General features: G+C 52.4%; 1 protein-coding gene across 1 annotated transcript in view; it reads left to right on the top strand.

Annotated features, from left to right (window-relative positions):
• Window positions 1-19,723, top strand: part of Cuedc1 (CUE domain containing 1) — a 22,149-nt gene extending 2,426 nt beyond the window's left edge. Inside the window, exons 2-10 of the mRNA XM_013037708.1 lie at window positions 2,521-2,648; window positions 8,719-8,845; window positions 9,710-9,887; window positions 10,702-10,785; window positions 12,588-12,659; window positions 13,456-13,549; window positions 14,245-14,303; window positions 15,340-15,409; window positions 18,077-19,723. Of these exons, the coding sequence (XP_012893162.1) occupies window positions 2,521-2,648; window positions 8,719-8,845; window positions 9,710-9,887; window positions 10,702-10,785; window positions 12,588-12,659; window positions 13,456-13,549; window positions 14,245-14,303; window positions 15,340-15,407 (810 nt within the window). The 3' untranslated portion in view covers window positions 15,408-15,409; window positions 18,077-19,723. The remainder of the gene's footprint in view (window positions 1-2,520; window positions 2,649-8,718; window positions 8,846-9,709; window positions 9,888-10,701; window positions 10,786-12,587; window positions 12,660-13,455; window positions 13,550-14,244; window positions 14,304-15,339; window positions 15,410-18,076) is intronic.
• The last annotated feature ends 745 nt before the right edge of the window (window positions 19,724-20,468 follow it).

The following is a 20,468-nucleotide window of genomic DNA, read 5'->3' on the forward strand; positions in this document are numbered from 1 at the left end:
CCCCACAACCGGCAAAAAAAAAAAAAAAAAGGAAAAGTCTCACAGACTTGGCTGCCCAGGCTGGCTTTGAACCACGATCCTCTAATCTCAGCCTCTTGAGTAGCCAGGATTCATCCTGATGGCTCGAGCCACTAGCAACTGCTGCTGGGGGCTTCATAAAGCATGTGAGAAGCCAGATATCTGGGCCTGGGAAATCTGCCTTTCTGGAGCCATTCCTCTCTGCAGGCGCTGCTGCTTCCATGGCTGTGCTGTGGAGGGAGTGGGTTTGTGGGGGCTGATGCTGCAGGCTGATAGTCACAGGAAACCCCCAGCAAGCTTCCTCTGGGAATAGTTCCCCCAGAGCTCTCCTTCCCATGCAACTAGACCAGCCCCAGCCTGGAACCCCTTCCTTCAGGAATGGGGTGACAGCGGGGTAGCCGGTTCCCCTGTGGGAACCGGTTCTTACTGAACTGCTGCCCTATGCTAGGATTCAGGAATCATGAGGAATCTGCCATCCAGCAGGAACAGCACTTACAGTCCCCTCCCCCCCCCCACACCGCCGCCTCCTTCTTGTGGAAACACAGGGTAAACAGAGCAGCAGCCCCCAAAGCAGTGACATTCTTCCTTCCTTGCAGAAGCATCTGTTTAAATACTTTCCACCTCAGAGGAAAGAACGTTAGCGCATTCCAGAGCAGGAGGCCTCCTTGGGTCGGGTTGGCTGCGTGTGCACAGAGCACTGTGGTGTGCGCATGCGTGTGCTCATTTGTGCATGCTTACCCCTGGGGTGTTCCTGGAGGCACTGTGTGCCAGGCATGGCTGGTCCAGAGCGGAGACGTGCCAGCGCAGCCCAGCCCAGACTTGCAGAGGCAGCTTTAGCAGCAACTTCTACAAACTCACTTGGAGTTAAATGTGAGGCTGGTTCACACAGCCTCTGAACCTTGCCCTGTTCTTCAGACTTGGGGGAGATGAGAATAGAGCCATGGTGGGGAAGTAGAGCCATGAGGAGGAACAGGGAGGAACAGGAGACCATGGTGTGTATGGAGGGGTCTCTTGTCCCAGATGCTTCTGAAGAAGGGTCTAAGTCAACCCAAGTGGCAGAAACCCAAGCTTTGCCCTTCTTTCTGGCCCCTGAGTGAAGAGTCCAGAAGGGCGAGTAGGCTCTGTGTAATATGATTGGTCAGGCATTGCACCTGAGGGTGAGACCTGGCTGTGAAGACCAGAGTCCAAATGGAAGTCTCAGATCTAATACCAGTGGGTGACTTTTGCTATTGCTTTATTAACTTGGACCTCAGTTTCCTCACCTGCAAAATGGGTGTGATGATCCAAGTCTTCCCTTGCCAAGCTGTTGGAGGTTAAGATAATAGACAGCAATGTGGGTAACAAGAATCGTCACTCAGCCAGGCGCTGGTGGCTCATGACCTAGCTATTCAGGAGGCTGAGATCTGAGGATCGCTGTTCAAAGCCAGCCCAGGCAGGAAAGTCTGTGAGACTCTTATCTCCAAGAAACCACTAGAAAATTGGAAGTGGCGCTGTGGCTCAAGCGGTAGAGCGCTCACCTTGAGCTGAAGAGCGCAGGGATAGCACCCAAGCCCAGAGAGTTCAAGCCCCACGACTGACCAAACAAACAAACAAAAAAAGAATCATCATTCAAAGACAGTCTGGGAAAGAAAGCCCATGAGACTCTTATCTCCAATAAACTACTCAAAAAAAGCTGGAAGTGGCACCATGGCTAAAGTGGTAGAGCACAAAGAGGCTCAGGGATAGCACCTGGGCCCTGAGTCCAAGCCCCAGCACCAGCAAAAATAAATAAAAAGGAAAAGAACACAAATCACAGCTGTGTAGCCCAGCAGTGAACATCACACAGTGTATCTGCACTTTGTTGTCAGATGAAGAACCATCCTCAGCAGAACGAGTTCCTTCCTTTCCTTATCCATCCCAGAGTTCACACTGCTCTGCTTCTCATCTCTGTGTTATGCCTGTTCGTGTGTGTGTGTGTGTGTGTGTGTGTGTGTGTGTGTGTGTGTGTGTGTGTACACCAGTACAGGACCCTCAGGGCCTGAGCACTGTCCCTTTGCTTTCTCACTCAAGGCTTAGTGCTCTATCACTTGAGCCACAACTCCTCTTCTGGTTTTTTGTTGTTGTTGGTTAACTGCAGATAAGATCTCATAGACTTTCCAGTTCGGCCTGGCTTTGATCCATGATCCTCAGATTTCAGCCACCTGAGTAGCTAAGATTACAGGTATGAGCCATTGGCACCTGGCAGTGTTTGGCCTGTTCCTGAACCTTCCTTGGATGCTTAATTCTGTCATGAACATTCCTGTGGAGATGTGTGCTTTTCTTTCTGCTGAGTCCACTGGATTTGTGGGGCTGAGGTAGAGTTCGTAGATAAAGGCCACTTTTCCAAAGAAGCCGTTGTATCAATTTACACTCCCTCAGCGACGCACAGGGTTCCTTATAAGGAACCGTACTTGGTTTTGTCTGGATGCCATTTACATGTAAGGATGGATTATAATATTTCTTTTTTGATTGTCTTTGCTTTAGATCTTGGAAAGGACTCTGGAGCCCGATAGCTCTGACGAAGAGCCGCCGCCTGTGTACTCTCCGCCTGCCTACCACATGCACATGTTCGACAGGCCTTACCCGCTGGCTCCCCCAACCCCACCTCCTCGGTGAGAACTCATCTCGTCTCGTCTCAGTGCAGAAGAGCGGGAAACAGACCAGAAGGTCGCTTGTGTGCCAACACGGGGTGAAATTTAGATGGACATCTCAGTAAAACAGGTGTCTCCCGTAGCAAGAAACAGTTTAGCTAGATGATAAGATCTTACAGCGTATAGGGATTGTGAGAGCGAGGAGTTATGCAATTCCTCCTCTGGGCTAGTTAGTATGTCCCATGCTAAATTGGACCCAGTGAAGGTTGGCCCAGCCTCTGCCTTCTGGGAGCTGAGTCCAGGGAGAGGCTGGAGTAAGAAGGACCAACACATGGGATGTGTGCTGACATTTCCCCTCTTCAGCCCCATGGGAACTTTTACTAATTAATCACTGTGCTCCTTCCTGGTGAGTCCAGATGGGAATCTCAAACAGATGGCTACACAAATGGATGGAATGACCATCTATTTGTCATTGCTGGAGTAGAGATGTAAGGGTACTTGGGAGGGGGCGGGCAGTACTAGGATTTGAATTCAGTGCCTCTTGTTTGCTAAGCAAGTGCTCTACCACTTGAGCCACCCCTCCTCAACACCTTTTTGCTTTCATTTTGGTTTTAGATAGGGACTCACTTTTGCTGTTCTACCACCCTCTGTGTAGCTTACACATCTGAGATTACAAGTGTGCACTATCACACTCAGCTTTGTTGGGAGGATTCCTGTGTAACGGGAGAAGGTCTCTCTTTTCTTGGGATAGTTTGGTCACAGGAGGCAGGAGAGTGGACTGTGAAGTTCCTTAGGGACTCTGTCATTTGGAAGCTGAAAATAAAACTGGCTGTCAACCAGGTCCTAGAGCTGAGAGAGCTGCTTGTTTTCCAGAATCCATGTTATGATGTGCTGCTAGATCTTGATGTTGAGGCCAGCCCAGACAAAGTTAGTGAGATGCTATGTCAAAAACAAAATACAACCAGGTGCTAGTGGCTCCCACCTGTAACCCTAGCTACTGAGGAGGCTGAGATCTGAGGATCACAGCTTGAAGCCAACCCAAGCAAGAAAGACCATGAGACTCTTATCTCCAATTAACCACTACAAAACCAGAAATGGAGCTCTAGCTGCAGTGGTAGAGTGCCAGCCCTGAGCCTAAAAGCTAAGGGAAAGTACCCAGGCCCTGAGTTCAAGCCCCAGTACAAACAGAACAAAAAGTCGAGGGATATGGCTCAAGTGTTAGACTCTAGACCCTGAGTTCAAGCCCCAGTACCACCAAAAGAAAGGAAGAAGGAAAAGAAGAAAGAAAAGAAAAGAAAAAAAGATCAGGAATGGTATAGGGATACAGATTGTGCTGGGGTGGGAAATAGGGGTCAGTAGGGTGGGGCTGGACAGGACCTGACAGGACATGTAGCATGGAATGGGTGGGTCACAGAGCCCAGGTTTTCTTTTACCTACCTACTTGCTTCCTTCCTTCCTTCCTTCCTTCCTACCTTCCTTCCTTCCTTCCTTCCTTCCTTCCTTCCTTCCTTCCTTTTTTTCCTTCCCTCCCTCTCTCCCTCCCTTCCTTCCTTCTTCTCTCCCTCCCTCCTTTTTCTCCTTCTCCTCCCCTTCCTCATTCCCTCCCTCCTTCCCTATCTTTCTCTTCCCAACATGCATTTATATAAGTGTTCAGAGACTATTAGCTTGTTAGGTAGAGTGGTTCTGCCTGCTTTTCAGAAGGGAGAACTGAGAGTATGGCAAGAGGGAATGGCAGTGCAGATATCCTATGGGTCTGGGTCACGTCCTTCCTCCCCTGCTCTGAGCAGTGTGGCGTTCAGCCCACTGGACCTAGCATGGGGCTGTGAGGAAGGGTTAGTACAGCCCACTGAGGGAGCCCCACTGGAAACAAGGCAAACAGCACCAGGTTAAGACTTGAGAGACTTTTATTTAGACCTTGTGGGCTTCAGCCACATTGTTGCCCTTGACTGAGGTGCAGGGGTCTAACCCAGGAAATTAAGGCTTTGCTGATTTGGGAGTGGACACACTGCAGAAAACTAGACTCACTTGTAGAGTCAGAGAGAGGCAGACTGCTTTCCCCACCCCTTTTCATCAGCTAAATTTCTGATTTATTGGGTGTCTCTGCTATGTGGCCTCTGGTTTATTCCTTAATCTCGCTGAGCTTCATTTGTCTCATCTGTGAAATAGGATTTTTGAAGGGGAGGGGGGTCAGTTGTGGGGCTTTAACTTGGGGTCTGGGCACTGTCTATGAGGTCTTTTGGCTCAAGGCTGTGGCTCTACCACTTTCAACCACAGTGTCACTTGGAGATAAGAATCTCATGGACTTTCTTGCCTGGGCTGGCTTTGAACTATGATCCTCAGATCTCAGCCTCCTGGGAAGCCAGGATTATAGGCATGAGTCACTAAGCACCCAGTTGAAATGGGATTCCTAATTTGCATTTTAGCACTGTTCTGAGGACTGGATATGATTTGGCATTTGAAACACTTAGTGCAGTACCAGGAACAGAGCAGACCTATAATCAGTGGTTATAATCAGTGGTTTATTGCTCTTCCTGCCCCCCCAGCTGCACTAGTTGGCTGGCCTTCAGCTTCAGCTCTGACCCTGAATATGGAGACCAGTGGCAAGGCTTCCTCAGAGTCCAGCATTCACCAGAGGGAGAGCCTTGCCCCTTGGTCAGGGGAGCCATGTCCCTGCAAGGCTAGGTCTCCCCCTGGGTCAGCTCCAGGGCCTTACTCAGCCTGTGCATAGAGGCATTCACTTCCAGCCTTTATTGAGTCCCCTGGAACACACAGATGCTCAGCCCTGTGTGCGATGCAGAGATGAGCTACACTGTCTGGTTCTCTTGTCCATGGAGATCAGAACGAGGGGAGCCAAAGACACAGAGGCAGAGAAGATGACTAACTATCCAAGCTGTGACTTGAAACCACACATGTTAGCATGAGCCTGAGGTGTTCCAGGCAAAGGACTGGCAACAAGAAAGAGGAAACTTCCTGGGGAGCTTCTGGAAGTATGAAACAGCTCAATGAGTCTGGAGTGGCTGGAGATTATTGGGGTCACTTGGCCTCCCAGAAGCTTCCATCTTACCCCATAGCTACAGAAACTGCTGAAGGGGCTGTGTGAGCTGAAAAGTGGCGTGGTCATGTAGTTTTAGGAATCTGGGCCTTGGATCGTGGTCAGATTTGAAGGGGAACAACATGTCTGGTCCCCTTTCTGTCATCTGGTCACTGGAATGTGTGTCAGAGCCTGGCACGGGGCTAAGTTTTAGAGGTAGGAGCGTGCCACAGGAGCGGGCCTGGCATGCCAGGATCTCTGTGGGCAGTTTTCCCCTGGATGATCCATCTGCAGGCCTGGGACAAGGCCTGGCTCATGTGGATCTCACTCAGTCCTAACTGTCTCTGAAATGTTTCCCAGTCAGGTCTGACATTCTCTCTGCACACTTCCAAAGGTGCTTGTATGTCTGTCATTTGAGGCCCTAAGTTTTTTTTGGGGGGAGGGGGAATCCTCCCCTGCCTCAGCCTCCTTCATTCCCCCACCCTGACATTCCTCCATCTGTCTGAGTCTCTGAAGTTGAGAGGCAATAGGCCATAGGCCGCCTGCTGTTTTTCCATTGAAATTACAGCCTTGGAAGTTTTTGTTGTTAGTGTGTGTGTGTGTGTGTGTGTGTGTGTGTGTGTGTGTGTGTGTGTTTCCCCTGCCTCTCAGCTCATTTCTGACATTCCTTTCTGACCACAGTGAAGTTGCCTGGGCTGCCTGGGCTTGGTTGCCCCACACCCCTTCCTGCTCCAGCAGCTGTGGGTGACCTCATCTCTGCCAGGGCCAGGCCCGGAGGGGGCTGGGCCTCCTGTCTTTCCTCCAAGGACCAGAGCTCAGTAGCTAGCAGGGGAGACTCCGGTAGACCACAGGGCCTCTTCCAACCTTATCCCACCCATCTGGGCCTCTCAGTAACAAAGTGACTTAGAGAGGGTCCAGGTTCAACCTAACCCTGCGCTCCCTCTCTGTAAGATGTTGTGGGTTGGCACTGTGTCCCAGATGACTACCCTGGGGCCTAAGGAAGGGTAATGACCCTGGAGAGGATTTCTGCTCCCTGTGCCTGGAAGGTGATCTTCTGGGCCCTGAGAAATGCCAGACACCCTCCCCTCGACCCCCCCTTCCAGCACCCACCCCCCCCCCAGGCCTTGGCAGGAAAAGAAGCCTCCTTAGGGGCAGAGGTGGCTCAGGATTGGGAGTCCTCAGCTGCCTTCTTGTCTGTATTGTAGCCAGAGGGTGGGCCGAGCTTGAGGGGTTCCCTTGGCTCCAGGCCCTAAGCAGCAAGCACTTAGCAGCTGGTTATCCGTCTGCTGCTACCCCCACCCTCCCCTCTCCTCCACCCAGCTAACCAACCCAAAATAGAAAAAGGAAGTTATTTCCACATTGGGAGGCAGCTGGGGAAAAGCTTCTCTCCAGCCAGGGGGCGGGCGGGATTCCTGGAGCTGGGGAGGCCAAATCAAAGCCAGACTTTGCCTGAGAGAGCAGCCCCCACTGCCCCCAGCCCGGCTGCCTTCTCAGTGTGTCATTTCCCTGATTCAGCAGGACGCGTGGCCTGCGGTTGCCACGCTGCAGGCTGCCGAGTTACTGTGGGGGAGATTCTGGCCTGGCTCCAGCTGCCCTCAGGCCTGGGCCAGGGCAGGAGCCTGGGGGGTCAGGGCAGCTGCAGGCTGGCCTCATCATCACCCCCTCCCCCAGCTTTTGAGGATGAGCCTCTGTCCTGGCCCAGGTCCTTGTCATATACCTTGCCTGGGAAGAGTGGGTCCTGAGCACCCCTCAAAAAAAAGAAAAAAGAGCTGGGGCTGGGAATGTGGCTTAGTGGTAGAGTGCTTGACTTGCATTCATGAAGTCCTGGGTTCGATTCCTTAGTACCACATACATAGAAAAAGCTGGAAGGAAGAGTTCAAGCCCCACGACCAACCAAAAAAAAAAAGAAAAAGCTGGAAGTGGCGCTGTGGCTCAAGTGGTAGAGTGCTAACCTTGAGCAAAAGAAGCTCCGGAACAGTGCCCCCAGGCCCAGAGTTCAAGCCCCAGGACTGGTTTAAAAAAAGGGGGGGGCTGTGAAGGTGGCTCAGTGGTAGAGTGCCTTGCATGCCTGAGGCCCTGGGTTCCATTCCTCAGCACCACATAAGCAGAAAAAGCCAGAAGTGGCACCGTGGCTCAAGTGGTACAGTGCCAGCTGAAGAGCTGAGCGACAGCACCCAGGCCCAGAGTTCAGCCCCCACAACTGGCAAAAAAAAAAGCTTTCCAGCTGGGCATAAGTGACTCAGGCCTGTAATCCTAGCTATTCAGGAAGCTAAGAATTGAGACTCGTGGTTCAAAGCCAGCAGGGACAGGAAAGTTTGTGAGACTCTTAGCTATAATTAACCATGAAAAAGGCAGAAATGGAGCTGTGGTAGAGCACCAGCCTTGATCAAAAGAGCTAATGAAGAGTGTCCAGGCCCTGAGTTCAAGTTTCAGTACTGTTGTGTGCAAGCACACAGGCAGCACACGTGCACACACATACACATTACACACACACACACACACACACATGAGGTGGATAATCAGCCAATAAGTGCTAAGAGAAGGCTGTGCAAGATGCAGCTTAGGAGGGCCCCCTCCTTCTTGGCAGGGAAGCAACAAGTTCTAGAGGATGAAACTGAGTCCAAGAGATAAACAGGGTCTTCCTAAGCCCACTTGTTGGTTATGGTTAAGGCAGAATGAGAGCTCAGATCTGCTCTGTTCTCTAGAGGTCTTGTTTTCTTCCCTTCCCATACATCAGGCTGGGGTTTCTGTGTTTATTCCTTGGACCACACCTGTTACTCAGCCACGAGCTTGATGTGTGCTAGGGGCTAGAGACATAAGCACAGAAGGATATGACCCATGCCATCTGCATAGGACATTCATGACCCCCTGTGTGTAAATCCAGGACATCAACATCAGTACAGTGAGATCTAGAGACCTAGGAGGGAGAACAATGACTGTCAGCCCAAAGCCAAGGCTTATTGAAAAGAGCCTGTGATGATGAGAGAGGGCTGTGAGCTGGTGTCATGGGCCACCAGGCCTGTAGTTGAGATGACTTCCCCTTATCACCCCCTTCCCCAGGATTGATGTTCTGAGCTCAGGACCCCCTGCAAGTCAGAGGCGCTACCGGAACTGGAACCCACCGCTACTGGGCAAGCTCCCTGATGACTTCCTGCGTATTCTGCCCCAGCAGCTAGACAGCATGCAGGTAACTGCTCCCCACCCTCCAGGCCTACCTGCCTGTCCAGCATCTCTCTTTGCCCACACGATTGGTTTGATTCAGTTTTGCTTCCTGATTTTTAAGCTCTGGTTGAGCTATTTCTGTTGCTCTGGGTTTGTAGAAAAGGGGCATTGAACCAAAAGCCTCACTTCCTGTCTGGGCCTGGTGGCTTCCTGTTTGATTCAGGGAAAGTGATGGCTGGAGACTGGCTAAGGCCATCACCTTGGGCTGGAGGGAGCGGGTATGGGGTAGCTAAGAGCAGAGAGCCAGGGCACTTCTTTTCTCTTCCTTGGGAAAGGGCCAGAGGCAGCCTCTCTCCAGATGCTGGCATGTCCCAAGATGGTCCTGTGAAGTATATGTGTCTCATGTGAGGTTGCTGATTCAGGGAGAGATAGGAGTTTGAGCACTTTGTAAGTCTCTTCAGAACTGTTGAGGATATAGATGAAAAAAATGAGGTAATCTGAGGTCAAGAGGAAAAATAGATGTTAAGCCCTTGCTGCTGCAGAGAAGATTCTGACCTGTTAGGGATTTGGGCTGACAAGTGCATCCCACTGGAGGGGTGTGCACCTCAGGGTGGGGCTGGAGGAATCTGGGGAAGGTTATGTGTATGCGTACATGTGCATAGATGTTAGTACGCAGTGTGCCATCAAGAGTCGGCATTCAGCTAGGTGCTGGAGGTTCATGCCTATAATCCCAGCTACTCAGGAAGCTGAGATCCAAGGATTGCAGTTCAAAGCCAGACTCTTGATCTCCAATTAACCAGCAAAAAGTGAAGGGACAACACCTAGGCCTTGAGTTCAAGTCCCAGGACAAATGAGTAGGCATTGGGCAGCATGCTTGCTTCCTCTTCAGGGTAACCCTGTGAGTGGAGAGGGAAGCATACCTCCTGTCCCTGCGCCGATGGCTAGCGACCAGGACAGCCGCTGGAAGCAGTACTTGGAGGACGAGAGGATTGCGCTTTTCCTGCAGAATGAGGAGTTCATGAAGGAACTACAGCGCAACCGGGACTTCCTCCTTGCACTGGAGAGAGGTGGGTACCAAATGGGCCCTGTGGCTGCTGCCCCATGGCTGAAGAAGGAAGTGATATAAGACTTAGCCTTAGAGTTCAGGTTGTGTTGGAGACCAAGGTGCCAGGTCCTTTCTGTCCTGCTGAAAGTATGGTCCACACCATACTTTCTATCAGAGGACACCAAAATTCTGTCAACAGGGTAAGAAACACCTTGGGACTCAGAGAGGGAGAGGGAGGATGGTGTACCCACTGAGGCCTTTCCTTTACCCCTATACGACTGCTCTGTGTTCAGCACTGGTCTTTGCCCAGGGCTACAGGGATAAGAGCACAGCTTCAGCCATAGGGCAGAAAGAATGGTAACTGCCAGAGTGGAAGGCAGAATGGGATGCCCTGCTTTCCAGCCTAGCTGTCTTTCCTCTTCAGGAGGAAGGGTGTTTAGGGTAGGGTATGGAGAAAGGGTGTGGAGAGTACCTTGTGCAAGTCAGAGAGATTGAGACTATTGTGTGTTTGTCATGGAGGAACAAGCTGTTCTGCGAGGGTGCTGGACTAGAGGGAGGGGACGTTCAGGTTGGTCCCACACTGCAACAGAGGTGTTAGTCTTTCTAGAGTTGCTGATCTCCACAGTCTCTCTGGGAACTTCTACCTGCCATTTGAACATTCCAGAATGTTAGAACCAGGCAGTCGTTTTCATTTTCACTGGTTCTTCAAGAGCTGGTAGTGTCTTGTGTGCAATTGTGTGAGATTCTAGGGGTTCAGGCTTCTGGCAATCTGCAGCATACTTCCTGGGAGCCCTGGAGCTTACTTCTCTGACAGAAGGAACATGTTCCTTTTCCAGATCGCTTGAAGTATGAGTCCCAGAAATCCAAATCTAGCAGTGTGGCTGTCGGAAATGACTTTGGCTTTCCCTCTTCGGTCCAAGGTAACTTTGCTTTCCCACCAGAGAACCCTGGAGAAAGTGAGGAACTCACACCCCAGCTTTACTTTGCACACATGGAGTTAGGGGTAGAGTGAATAAACAGATGGTGGGTAGGGGCCTGAGATGGTACAGCAGGCTGGAAGGGGACATTTCCTATGGAGTAAGCTATCTGGGGTTCTTGCTAATGCCACAGCTGGGGGTTAACACAGGCTGGCTGAACTACACCTCTGCGGGGAGTGGAGAGGGAAAGATGGTGGGGGGAGGCTGCATCGAACCATAAAATGTCACTTGGAAGCAAATGGGGACTTGCGATCCTTGATCTGTATGCTCAAGGAGCTCGCCGTCTTATATGAAGATAGGGAAAAGCAAACCAGCAAAGCCAGCAAGACACGTGTTAACTGAGCAAATGCATGGACAGGAGGAGGGTAGGATTAATCTGGAAAGGGTTCAATTGTTTATCTCTTAAGTAACTGGGGAATATCTGCCATGGACCAAGCCCTGCCCTAGATGTTGAAGCAAAAGGAATTTGGAGCACTGAGTTCAAGAGAGCCAGCCAGGCCCTTTGTCTCAGAAGTCTTAATGGCTGAGATGGGCCAAGGGCTAGGCAGGAGTACTAGTGGGATTCATGGACCAGAGAGTTGAGCTGGGGCTGGACTCTGCCACCTGTGTGGGCCAAATGGCTCTTAGTCACTGCACTCTCCACCCACCTCCTCCAAGAGACTCAGCAGCTTTGTCTGGAACCACCCCTCCCTCAGGCAGTGGAGTGGGGCATGGAGGGGCAGAAGGATGGAGAGCCCACTGATCCCGGCTTGGACAGAGCAAATCCCACAGAACTGATTTGTAAGCAAGAGGCTGGGAGCTTAGTCTTTACCAGATGTGCATCTGGGAGTTTCCACAGAGCCTCTTGTCCTTGATCCCGAATTAACCAGACACCAGGGCTGCTGAGATGGATCAGAATGACTCAAAGGGGACTTAGCAGGCAAGGTGACTTGGGATTAGCCAAGGTGCCGGGTGGGGAGTGGTGGCTTTAGAAGGGCAGTAAGAAATGCAAGCAGTTCTGTGCTGAGGGAGTCCAGAGGCTGGGCCTGATGCTTGCCATAGCCCCATTCTCATTCCTTCTCATTGTCTAGGCTGGGCGGGACAGATGGTAGCCATGGAAGGATGAAGGGGATCTCCTTGGTATTTCTTGCTCTGCCTTGTTCCTGCTTTGACTCATGCGTATCAGGATGCCGGGACAGCTGTGCTAGCGAATTGGCTAACCTGCTGTGGGTGCGGAGGGAGGCAGGTTTGTGGTGTCTGGTGACTTCCATCATGTAAATACCCAGGCCACCACTCATTTCAAACTGTTCGCATGACTTCACAGAAAGTAGAATTGGCCAGAGAAGTGGCTGGTTGGTATTCCCTGCCAGCCAGCTCTCCACTCTTAAGACAGTCAACATTTTCACAGAGGAGAACAACATAGCTTGCAAGGGTGGGGGGGAGAAGTATTTCTAGAACCCCTCCATCTGGGAAAGAGGCCTGCACTCTTTTTGTATGTCTTTTTGCCCTGGCTGGCTTCGAACTACCATCCTCAGATCTTGGCTTCTTGAGTAGCTAGGATTACAGGTATGAGCCACCAACACCTGTCAGAAGCCTTATCCTCTTGCTCAAATGGAAAGACAGGCTGAGAACAGCCACTATGGAGCGCAAGAATTCCCCCCTCTCCCCCTGCCCCACCTCATCAAGGTAGCTGCTTGCCCTTCCCTTCATCGCAGTACCTGAGACCCAAAGGGCTCCATCCCTCAGCAGGTACCTCCTCTTTCCAGGAACCAGTGATCCCAACCCTGCTGTGTCTGAAGATGCCTTATTCAGGGACAAGTTGAAACATATGGGAAAATGTGAGTCCAGCTTACGTTCCCTCCTCTTCCCAGGGCTAATGAGGCAGGCCCTGTGGCCTCATGGGAGGAAAGGAACCTCTCCCCCACCCTGAATTTTTAATGCCCCTGACTCTTGGCAAATGGGAATGACATTTTAATCACAGGCTTGGCTCCCTCAGCCTTCCTGCCTCACGTTTCTGTAGACACAAATTGAGTTTAAATCCTCTTGAGCCAGCTGTCTGCAGAGAAATAATGTGTGGGCATCCTTTTGTCTTGACATCCGTGTGCACATTGTCTGTGGCTTGAGGGCTTGGCGGGAGTCTGGGGAGGACCTACAGTCCTGCCCGTCTTGAAAGCCCCCTCCCTTCCCCTTGCATCACCCCCAGCCCTACAGCCAGTGTGAATAAGGCTGCTACCCTTTGAGGCTCCATTTCTGGGAAACTGGCGGATTAGTCATGGAAATCCCAGGAACAGCTCTGCCAGGGGAGGGGCAGGAAGAGGTTTGGGTGGAAAGCAATGCAAGACGTGTGGCTGGCTGTCGCCACTGGTGAAGGAATACCCGGATCTTGGGCTGCTGACAAACCCTGGACCTGGCTTGTGGTGGCCTGTGCTGCCCCTGCAGGCCGACCTGGAATCGCAGCCTTGTTCCCCGAGGTTGGGAGGTGGTGCCCCTTGTCTGTGATTGCTGTCACCTCTCTTGCCTCAGCTCCTACCCCAGGGGCCTGGAGCTGCCCCGGTCTCTGTCAGACCTGGAGGGAGGCCATCTGGTGCTCTGGCTGCCAAGAGAATGAAAGGCTCACAGGTCTCTCTGCTCCAGCCACCCGGAGGAAGCTGTTTGAATTGGCCCGGGCCTTCTCGGAGAAGACCAAAATGAGGAAGTCAAAGAGGAGACACTTGCCAAAGCATCCGTTGTATCCTTCCTTCTGCCTGGCTCCGGGCGGGGTGGTGGTTGCCCCCGCTGGACCCATGGAGGCTATGTCTTCAGCAAGAGGAAACCAGCACTGATGCCTCCACTCTGTTCTCTGGGCCTACTCTTCCAGCCTGCCCCCTCCCAGAGCACTTGGGTTCAGGTGTGGGGAGCAGACAATGAAATTGTCCTTTCTATAGTTTTTTTTTTCTTTTTTCTTCTTTGGGTTTTGGATAAACTGCATCTTGGGAGAAAAATTGGTCCTTCCATTGCGGTCAGCAAACCGTTCCCTATTTCCTTTCATGGAAATGGTCCATGTGTTGGTCTTCTGCAAACTCTTCTCCAGAGACCCACCTTTTCACTCCCAGTTCCTTGCGAATAATACCTTTCCATATGGATGTACAAACTACCCATGCCTGTCCAGCAGTGCCCGATGTTAAAAGCTGAATGGGCAAAGGGGAGTAGGGAGATTTTATTACTAGTTGTGGGAGGAAAGTGAGGAAGTCAGGGCCTGGGTGTGCAGCTGCTTCTGAGAAAGGAGCCTGGTGAGGACAGTGTTGGGGTGCTGGGGAATAGGAGATATGGAAGAAACCTGTGACCTTGGGGGATTGGGAACAGCTGTAGGGCAGGCCGTGGCATAGAATGGACACCGTGCTTGTCCATTCATCTCTGGGGCAGTTTTCCTGAACGACCTGGCAGGCTGGGGGCTGCTGCGTCAACGGCCAACCTCCTGGATGACGTTGAGGGCCATGCTTGTGGTGAGGAGGTGGGGGGGGGCGGCTTTTGAGCTCCAACTTGCTTGTGATGGGTGGCCCTTCCCCTCCCCTCAAAAAGAGGAGCTCCTGAGTTTTATGTCAGGGAGGAAGAGACACAACCATGGGGGTACATCAAGGGCTGGGCTAAGAAACATGGACTCCCCTCTGCTTGGGCATAGTACATCTGCCTTCCTGCAGCTCCTAAAAGAGGGCCCAACCCTGCTTCCACTCAGATCTCTACCTGTAGCACTGAGTGCCAGGCACCATTCCTGGGCAGCATTCCTTGGGGGTACAATGGGCAGACAGGTGGGTCTCCCACAGGGAGAACCACAAGGTAGGCAGCTTCAGTATGAGGATCCAGGGGATTTCAGCTTTCGCCTGCTGCCTGCCAAAGGCCATTGGGGCCAGAAGACTCCGCTTCAGAACAGGCCACTCACAGCTGAACCCTGATCTGCATGCCGAAGCTCCCTTGAAAGGCCAGGGGACAGCCGGGTGCTGGTGGCTCACATCTGTAATCCTAGCTACTCAGGAGGCTGAGATCTGAGCATCACAGTTCAAAGTCAGCCCGGACAGGAAAGTCCGTGAGACTCTTATCGCCAATAAACCACTAGAAAACCGGAAGTGGTGCCGTGGCTCAAGCAGTAGAGCGCTTACCTTGAGCTGAAGAGCGCAAGGACAGCACCCAAGTCCAGAGTTCAAGCCCCGCGACCCAGAGGAAAAAAAAAAAAAAGGCCAGGAGATGTCCAGAAACAAGGGCTCAAGGTCTTGGAAGCCCAACATCTCTATCCCATATAATAAGTGAGAGACGAGGCCCAAGCAGGAAGGAAGAGCCTGAGCAAGGCCTCAGAGATCCTTGGTAGGAGTCAGGCCAGCATTAGGTGCTGTTACTTCTCTTCCCAGACTCATGATCACTGCCTGGGAATCAGCATGTACCCCAAAGGGGCAGAGTAAGTTGGGGCAGCTCTCTGGCTCCAGTTGAGATGTGTTTGAGCCAGGCACTGCAGAATGGGGAATGAGGTCACCCCCGGTTGCCTTTCAGATGAAGACTTCCGAGGAAGGCGGCAAGAGATGTCCAAGGTGGAGGAGGCCCTTCGGGAAGGACAGTAGTGGTAAGACCTGCACTACAACTGCACGGGGACTGGCTCTCTCTCTTTTTGCCTTTCCAGGGGTCCGGTAGTGTTGGCTCTGGATAGTGATGATCCTGACTCTCTTTCTTTATAGTTGTGGTAGGGAACATAGGCTTCTGCATGGCATTTATTTTATTTGGTTATTTATTCACTTGACAAAAAGAATCACATCTGCCTGTGACACAGACTGGAAGGAGGAAAACAAACTTGAATAGTTTAGAGTCCCATTGAGAAAACAGTCCATGACACACACACACACACACACATACACACTGCACACAAAATGCATACTGAGAGGGCAATTTAAGAAAAATTAAGGTGGCCATGCACACACAGAACAGTGTCCAGTCCCTTACTTAGGTTGGGTCATCTGGCATTGTCCACAGCAGACTTAGAAATGGGCCTTCCCAAAGCAGCTACTTCTGGCTGAATCTTCAAGACTGGCTTACCTTTCCTCCTGTCTCGTGCACTCTCAGGAACGGGATGCGGTGGGGGAAATAGGGAGAACTGACACTTCCTCCAGGACCCAGGCACCCCTGTCCCTCTTCCAGCCCCTTTTTTCTCATCCAGAATCCAGATACCCTGCCCTACCTCCAGCTGTTCTCCTGGTCCCAGTAGTCAGCATCTACCAGGCTTTCTTGAGCTGTGGTACGGCAAATGTGTTCTTGTTTCAGTCTTTTTTTTTTTTTTCTTTCCTGTTCCTGGGGCTTGAACTCAGGGCCTGGGTAGTGTCCCTGAGCTTTCATGCATGACTTTCTTTCTTTCTTTGCTTTTGCTCAAGGCTAGTGCTCTACCAGTTGAGCCACAGCACCACTTCTGGCATGGTAGTTAATTGGAGATAAGAGTCTCAGGGACTCCCCTTCCCATGCTGGCTTTGAACCACAATCCTCAGAGCTCAGCTTTGTGAATAGCTAGGATTACAGGTGTGAGCTACTCCAGCCTCTGTTTCAGACTTTGTGGAAATCCTTGGTCTCATCAGAACAGTCATGGTGCAGACAAGATATATCAGGGCACAGAGGGCCTAGCAGTAAATATACTCTTCACATGAGCATCTAGCTTCCCTTCCAGCTCATTACTCCATCCCTCCCCAGGCACTTCTAGCTTTCTCCCATTCTTCCTAGATTTCTCACCCACAGAACTGTACCCCTGCTTCTTTCTTCTCTGGGATGCCAAGAGAAAGCCTCACTCCCATGTGATGCTGCTACTATTTCCTACCCCTCTTCCTTCCCTCCGGTACCCTGGGAAAAATGTTCTCCCCAAAGCCACCCCATCTCAGAACCTTGTCCATCATTCCTTTCTTTCCAGGGTCTTCCAGCTTTATCCTTCACAGCTCTTCAAGTTTACTTCCTCCTCCCCTCCACTGTAAAAGCCAGGAGTCTTTATTGTTGCCTTTCGCACCCACCAAGAGAGGGGCATCCTCGTCCATTCTCAGCAAGCTGGCAGCATAGCATCTAGGAGGGGACTGACCCAAGGAGGTCATCTGCCAGCTCCAGGACTGTATCCTGTCCTGTTTTCTGGAACTCTCTTCCACATTCAGTGTCCCTGGTTCTTTCCTGAAAGCCTTCCCCTGGTTCCTATGACCTCAGGAGCCCTTTCCTTCCTTCTTCCCTGGCTTCTGTTGGTCCTTCCACTCTTAGTCCTTGGCCCTCTTCTAGCTTCTTCCTGCCCACTCTCTGGTAACACTACTGCCCTCTGTCATAGCATCACAATTCTTCTGAGCAGTTGGCTCCAAACGCCAAGACCCCAGTGCAGTTACTCCTCCAGATGGGCTCTGTATCCCCACCTGCCTTCATGATTGTCTTTTCAGTCCTGAATGTCAGCTCAGTGGAGCCAGTCTCTCCTCCCCAATTCCTCTTTCTGTTCCTCTTCCCTATTCCTTCACCATTACCCCAACAGATTCATCACCACTAGGCAGCCTGGTCCCTTCCCTATCTCTGTTTATCCCATTGCCCAAACACTACTTTGGTGTTACTTCACCTCCCCCTGCCCTTTTTTTATTTGCCAGCATTAAGGCTTGAACTCAGGGCATAGGCACTGTCCCTTAGCGTTTTTTGATCAAGGCTGATGCTCTGCCACTTGGGCTACAACTCTACTTCCAGCTTCTGTGTGTGTGTGTGTGTGTGTGTGTGTGTGTGTGTGTGTGTGTGTATGCGCGCACGTGCACGCGGTTTAATTAGAGACAGGAGTCTCATGGACTTACTCTGGCTTTGCACCTTGATTTTCAGATCTCTGTTTCCTGAGTAGATAGGATTACAGGCATGAGTCTTTGGTTCCCAGATGACTGGATCTTTTGAGCAAAGTCTTACAAAAATTCCTCAACCTGATGTCTAGTCCCACCAAATCCTGGCTCCAGTTTACTTCTCTGTCCTTCTGTCTCTGATGTGGCTCATCTAAGCTACCAGCCTATCACAAAATGTCCCACCTTGGGAGCCCTTTCTATGAAGCCTCCTACCCTTCCCATCTCTCCCTCCCCCTATCTCCTGTCAGTTCCTGCAGGTTTCTGGGCAACAAGGAGTTCCTACACTGATTTAGAGCTGGGAAAAGGAGGGGACTGTTTGGTAGCTTCTGCCTTGAACTGTCTCTCTAGGAACCAGTGATCAAGGAAGACCAAGAATCTCTTTCTAAACACTTGTCCTTTCTTCCTCCTAGGTGTCAGCAGCTCTGCTTCGCCAGAGATGTTCTGACCCGGTGAGGGCTGCCAGACAGCAACACCGGCACCCAGCTGAAGGGCCCAGCTGCAGCCGGACAGATGGTGCTTGCATATGAAGGCCCAGGGCTCTCCGGCCACAGTCCAGCTCAGCCACTGCCATTTACTGCGGGACTCAGAACTTCGGAGTTGCCATCCTGAGATTGGAAGAGGGACCTGGGGCCCCAAAGGCAGCAGCCAGTGACCAGCCCCCTTTTATAGCCAGGCTTTTCTGTGGGCAATGAACAGAAATACAGGAACCACCCCTTCCCTGCTTTAAAGGAAAAACAAAACAAAAATCCCAGGAAGCACAAAGATTGAAGTTTGGGGAAAGCAAAGGATGACACTACCAGAGGCTCTTGGGCCTGAAGGAGGAGTTCCTGTCCCCCTTCCTCACCTCTCCTGGCAGGCCACAGGCTGCCTGATCTACCCCATTCCCAGATTCCTTGAGGTACTCCTCCTCCTTTTCTTCCCAAGCTCTCCTACATCCCAGCCTTTCCCCTGGCAACAGACCCTCCCCACAACCCCTGCTCTGCTAGGGACAGCCCTGGGCATCACAAGGTGGAATCTGCTGCCTGCCCTCTCTGGCTCATTGAGCTACTTGTTAGGGGCTGGCACAGCCTGGCAACCTCCGCTTCACCAAGCAAGGATGAGGAGGATCCCCCCCTCCCTCCCTTCTCCCCTGCCCTGGAGCCCAAGGAGTCTTGTAAGGTCTTTAGTTTGGCCAAAGTCCAAAAGGCAGCGCTGGATTCACACACACTACATACAGTGGGGGCTCTTAGGAGCTGGGGTAGCTGGACTAGTCCGACTGTGTCCTAAGGGGGTGTGACAGCGGGAGACTCAGGGGTGACTCCGTCCAGAAGGTGGGGGGGGGCAGGACCTAGGTGAAGAAGTGGCCAGCCTGGCTGGGAGAATCCAGGCGGCGGCGATCTGAAAAGGAAAACTTTGATTCCATGAACTCTTAAATGAACTCAACCGGCACCAACCACTGCCAAGGGGCGGGGGCGGGGCTCATGGCCCCGGGGCCCGGACCTGGGAACGAGCTGGCCTTTTCCCGCCCATCCGTCAGATCGGGCAGCAGGAGGCTCCCGCTGCGGTGGAACTGGGGGTTGGGGGAGGGGATCGGAAGTCTGGAGAGGGGCCTGAGAGAAAAGATTACCCCATCCCTGCTCGGATTCAGGGGTAGGGTTGGGGGACCGAGCTGCCCCTCCCCCCGCAATCCCTAGCTGGGCTGGGCGGCGCGGCCGGAGTGACCAAGTTTGGAAGCGTGCAGTTCGGCGGCGCGTGCAGCGGGATCCGGAGCGCAGCCGCCAGCCAAGAGGAGGTGTCCGCCCTCCTGGATCGCTCGCCTAGGAGCTCTTCCCTCCCGACCCGCCTTCCCCCGCCCCCCAGGCCGCTAGCTGTAGCTCCGGGCGGGGGAGTCTGGGCCTCCGGCAGTGGTCAGAGCGCGTGCGCCCTGGCGTGCAGGAGAAGCCGCAGCTCCAAGTCCGTGCGTGTGTGTGTGTGTGTGTGTGTGCGCGCGCGCGTGCGTGTGCGTGTGCTTTGTTATCCTCCCCCCACCCCCGTCCCGTGTGTGGTTTGTGGTTTTTTCCTTGGAGCGGTTTCATAGGAATTCCTGTAATAAAGACGTGGTGTTCTCTTGGTGCTCTGATGTGGCCAGAGCGGCGTGGGCTGGACTCTTCCCTTATTCTCCCCACTCTCTGTCGGACACAGACGGGGTTTGGCCTCCGGGGATGGGTCACCCAGCATCACCCCCATTCACACACGGGGCAGGGTCCAGGGGCTCTGGTACTGCTCCCCTGGCGCCTCCTGCGCCCCCACCTCCACCCCACCCCCAAGCCTTGCCCACCTGCTGGCTTTATCCAGTGCTCTGCCTGTCTATGCCCAAGAAAAGTAACCTGCTTTCTGGTAGGAAGAAACAACAACCACCCGAAACCAGCCCGTTGGGAAAGCTCCAGACCAACACCTCCCTAAATAAACAAAGCTTCTGGATTAATGGGGGTGGCAGCGGGCATGTGTAAACTCAGATTTCAAAGGGAACATAGCGATCTTCCTTCCAGTTCACGCATCTCTGGTTTGCCCTGCTCCCCACTTCGTCTGGACTACTCTCCCCTACCCGCCTCAGGTCACACACAGGGAAGGAAACCGGCTGTTGAAAGAGGAAGCGGATGCCATCTTCAGACAGGGCAGTTCTCAAGGTTAAAACGTGTTCCTTGTATTGAGCCAGAGGCCTGGCTTCCAACTATGCATCTTGTTCCTGGGCTCTGAGTTATCCAGGCCTTGGACCCACTCTTCCCCTGGATGCTATGTTCCCATGTTCTAGAACAGCCTGTTCCTCGGGGTCCAGCCTTGCTC

This window comes from Dipodomys ordii, unplaced genomic scaffold, assembly GCF_000151885.1.
Source record: "Dipodomys ordii isolate 6190 unplaced genomic scaffold, Dord_2.0 Scaffold7, whole genome shotgun sequence".
Classification (NCBI taxonomy): Eukaryota; Metazoa; Chordata; class Mammalia; order Rodentia; family Heteromyidae; genus Dipodomys; species Dipodomys ordii.